We start from the raw sequence: 4183 nt of genomic DNA, 5'->3' as shown, positions 1-4183 counted from the left end.
TTTGTTTGTTTGTTTGTTTGTTTGTTTTTTGAGACAGGGTCTCACTCTGTTGCCCAGGCTAGAGTGAGTGACCTCCTGGGCTCAAGCCATCCTCCCACCTCAGCCTCCCAAGTAGCTGAGATTACAGGCATGTGCCATCACACCCAGCTAATTTTTTTTTCTTTTTTTTTGAGACGGAGTCTGACTCTGTTGCCAAGGCTGGAGTACAGTGGATCTCGGCTCACTGCATCCTCCACCTCCCGGGTTCAAGTGATTCTCCCTGCCTCAGCCTCCTGAGCAGCTGGGATTACAGGTGCCCGCCACCACACTTGACTAATTTTTGTATTTTTAGTAGAGATGGGGTTTCACCAGGTTTGCCAGACTGGTCTCGAACTGCTGACCTCAGGTGATCCCTCCCCCTTGGCCTCCCAAAGTGCTGAGATTACAGGTGTGAGCCACCGCACCCAGCCCACACCCAGCCTATTTTTTAAAGTTAGTTTTTGTAGAGATGAGGTCTCGCTGTGTTGCTCAGGGTGGTCTTGAACACTTGGCTTCAAATCATCCTCCTGCCTCATCTTCACAAAGCACTGGGACTACAGTATGAGCCACTATGCAGGGCCTCAATCTTTTCTTTTGTTTTTTTGAGACTGGGTCTTGTTCTGTTGCTTATGCTGGAGTGTGATGGTGCTCTCAGCTCATTGCAACCTCTGCCTCCTGTCCTCAAGGGATCCTCCCACCTCAGCCTCCTGAGTAACTGGGACTACAGGTGCATGCCACTACGCTGTACTTTTTGTATTTTTTTCTTTTTTTTTGTAGAGACAGGGTTTCAACGTGTTGGCCAGGCTGGTCTCAAACTCCTCGACTCAAGTGATCCACCAGCTTCGGCCTCCCAAAGTGCTGGGATTACTGGTGGGAGCCACTGTGCCTGGCCATCAAGCATTTTTTTTTCCCCTCGAGATGGAGTCTCTATCTGTCACCCAGGCTGTAGTGCAGTGGCGTGATCTTGGCTCATGCAGTCTCTGCCTCTGAAGTTCAAGCAATTCTCCTGCCTCAGCCTCCTGAGTAGCTGGGACTATAGGCACCTGCCATCACACCTGGCTAATTTTTATATTTTTAGTAGAGATACGGTTTCACCATGTTGGCCAGACTGGTCTTGAATGCCTGACCTCAGGTGATCCACCCACCTTGTTCTCCCAAAGTGCTAGGATTACAGGTGTGAGCCACTGTGCCCGACCCCATCAAATGTTTTTATAAGGCACCGATCCCGTCCACGAAGGTGGAGCCCAAAGGCTCCACTCTTAACGCCGTCACACGGGGTTAAGTTCCAACAGGTGGATTTGGAGGGACATGGCATTGAGGTTGTTGCCGCTGGAGTAGGGAGCACAGATTTGCCCAGAGGCTCAGTTCAGCCTGCTCTCAGCAGGAGGGTCCCTGGGTGGCTGAGTCTCTGTACCTGAGCACGCAGGCCCCAGTTCGGGTCTGGGGTCTGCTCTGGCTGCCACCACTTCCCCAGCTGAGGCTGTGGCTCACTTAAGGCTGAGTGTGCGCGGGGCCAGAATGGGTGAAGCTCTGCCCACTTGTCCCTGCTCCCTAGAGCTCTGTCCGAGTGATGAGCCGCACCTCAGGGCTCTTTAAGTGCCACTGTTGGGTGCCATGCCTTGAGCTTGAGGGAGACCGAGAGGACTGGAATGGCACTGGGGTGTTGATAGGTGGAGGTGGGGTGGTGAGAAGAGTCTATGAGTACAAGTGGGGCCCGGGAGCTGCCCATCCAGGGCAGTGCAAAGCAGTGAGAAGGTGAGGTGGAGGGAGGGGGCGCGGCCTCACTGCCCTCAGAGGGAGGGGGCGTGGCCTCACAGCCCTCAGAGGGAGGGGGCGTGGCCTCACTGCCCTCAGAGGACAGGCTCCCAGAGCACGTGAGACCCAGCGCTTCCACACGTGAATGGCCACAGCCGGAAAAGCAGATGCAGACCTAGTTCAGCACAGGCCGAGTTTGCTTTACTGGCCGAACGTGGCCTTAGGTACAGTCAGATCTCATTGATTTGGATCAGCCTATTTGGCTAACTACTGGACTTTGGAAATGGAGGGCTGTTAAAAGTCCAGCTTCCTGCTCAGGAAGGAATCCCTTCCCAGAGGGAGACTGAGTCATGCCCTGATGCCTGTGTGTTCCTCTGCCCCAGCAGATGCCTCCTGGGATGTCCTCATTGGCAGCCTGGGTGTGGTGCTGCTGGAGCAAAAGGGAAGGGACGTCCCCAAACCAGCCTGGAGGGTCTCATTGGGGTGGAGTGGCTGGTTGGCACAAGTCCCTGGGATGCTTGGCCTGCCCTTTCCCGTGTGCAGGGAACCACCTGGCCTTGCCTGTAGAGCACTACATTTATTCCATGATTTTCTTGATTCAGCTCTGGTCCATGGGGGCTGAGAGCCATGGGATGAAGCTATGTCTTTATTCCTTCATGTATTTCTCACTGCTGGGGTCTTGGACCCTCTGCCTGTCAAGGGCTATATGTAGGCAATGGGGCCATGGGGAATCCCAGGCTGCCTGGGCACAGACCCTCAGGGAGCCTTCCTAAAGAGTCCGGCTGGTGAGTGAGCCAGTGTCCTCAAGGAAGCTCAGGCCATGTGATCAGGACCAGAACAGCCTCATGCCTGCCTGTGTGGGAGGGCAGGCTGTGTCCTCTGTGTCGCTCAACCCTGATGTGCTAAATAGTGTGTCCTGGCCAGGCAGCTCCTCGGGCAGCTGGAACGTGAGCCCTGCAGCTCCACAGCCTGTCCCCGCAGTGCACCTGACCCCCGCAGCAGCACAGGCGGAGAGAGGTTATACAAGAGAGAAAGCAGCTGTGCCCTCTCCTGCTCTGTGTCTGTGATCCTCAGAGGCTACAGGCGTGTCCACTGCAGGAGTGGCAGCTGAGGTGTGATAGGAGAGGGTGCTTGGGCCTGAGCATGCTAACGGGGCTTTGTCACTGCAGAGCTGGCCTCCACCCTGCTGGACGCCATCACCGATAAGGACCCCCTGGTGCAGGAGCAGGTCTGCAGTGCCCTGTGCTCCCTCGGGGAGGTGCGGCCGGTGGAGACGCTCCGTGCCTGTGAGGAGTACCTGCGGCAGCATGACAAGGTATTTATGCTCTTCGGTGGGGATGATGTTGTCAGGGCCGTGGTCGGTTGGGGCTTACTTGGTTTGGGAAAAGGCAGTCCAGCCAGGAACAGTGGGTCGGGTGTTACGCAGGGGTGACCACATGTCTAAGCTCCCCACGCCTGCCTATGTCAGGATGGGTAACCTGCCTTGTCTCATCATGTGTGGGGTGTGGCTGCATCCCACCACCACGGCATTGTTCAACCCTCCTGTTTGAGGCTCTTTTACTCACTAAGTGGAGGCCTAATGGCCGGGCTCTATGCCTAGTGCCTGAGGGACAGACCATGGTCCCTGCTTGAGGGACAGAAGGTTGTTTCGAAGAGAATCTCATCGACCCAAGGGCCAGAAACACTGATCAGTGCTCAGAGAGTCCCCAAGGGTCCTGCGCTGCTGGTCTTCCTGCACCCTCAGGGAGGGGCTGCCCAGGAGGGGCCAGGGCCTTCCCTTGCTGTGCGGGAATGTCCTGTCCTCTTGCACAAACATTGCCCACTCAGGAGAGCTACAGGAGCCTCTCGGGAACTCTCTCTTCAGCCCCACAGGGATGCCAGATCAGTGACCCGAACCCCAGAACAGACGTGGCCCGGCTGGCTCTCACCTCCTGGGATTTCGGCCTCGCCTAATCTTGGTTCAGTGGTTCTCTGTCACTGCTGACAGTGTTGGCACTGCATTGTTTGAAACTGTTACGCACTTTCTAGTTTTTCTCTCTGTGTGTGGTTTGGGCTGTTCAGGGAAGGGGAAGAGGCTTTTGCAGTATCGAAAGGTCATTATTCTTTTTGTTTTATGTAACATTTTGATATGTAAAAAGGGACCTCTGTGCGATGTGTTTCTTATCAGCTACCATCTCCTGGGGAAAATGGCCCAGTTCATGAAAATATCTGCCCACTGCCATGGCCTGGCGGCACTTCCTGGGGCCGGGTCTCTCCTTTCTTCCTCTGTCAGCTGTCTTAGCTGTTGTTTTTCTAGTTTTAGTTTTATTTATTTATTTACTTATTTTTGAGATGGAGTCTCACTCTCTCACCCAGGCTGGAGTACAGTGGCGTGATCTCGGCTCACTGCAAACTCCACCTCCCGGGTTCC

The 4183-nt window shown here is 55.0% G+C and overlaps 1 protein-coding gene across 2 annotated transcripts in view; it reads left to right on the top strand.

Moving 5' to 3' along the window:
* The window catches only part of MROH1 (maestro heat-like repeat family member 1), a 124765-nt gene that overhangs the window by 20221 nt on the left and 100361 nt on the right, over positions 1–4183 (top strand). For both annotated transcript variants that reach the window (XM_011938033.1, XM_011938034.1), the window contains one exon: positions 2943–3088. In XM_011938033.1, coding sequence (XP_011793423.1) covers positions 2943–3088 — 146 coding nt within the window. The remainder of the gene's footprint in view (positions 1–2942; positions 3089–4183) is intronic.

This window comes from Colobus angolensis, unplaced genomic scaffold, assembly GCF_000951035.1.
Source record: "Colobus angolensis palliatus isolate OR3802 unplaced genomic scaffold, Cang.pa_1.0 Scaffold17, whole genome shotgun sequence".
In the NCBI taxonomy this organism is placed as follows: domain Eukaryota; kingdom Metazoa; phylum Chordata; class Mammalia; order Primates; family Cercopithecidae; genus Colobus; species Colobus angolensis.
This window is presented reverse-complemented; position numbering and strand designations above follow the sequence as displayed.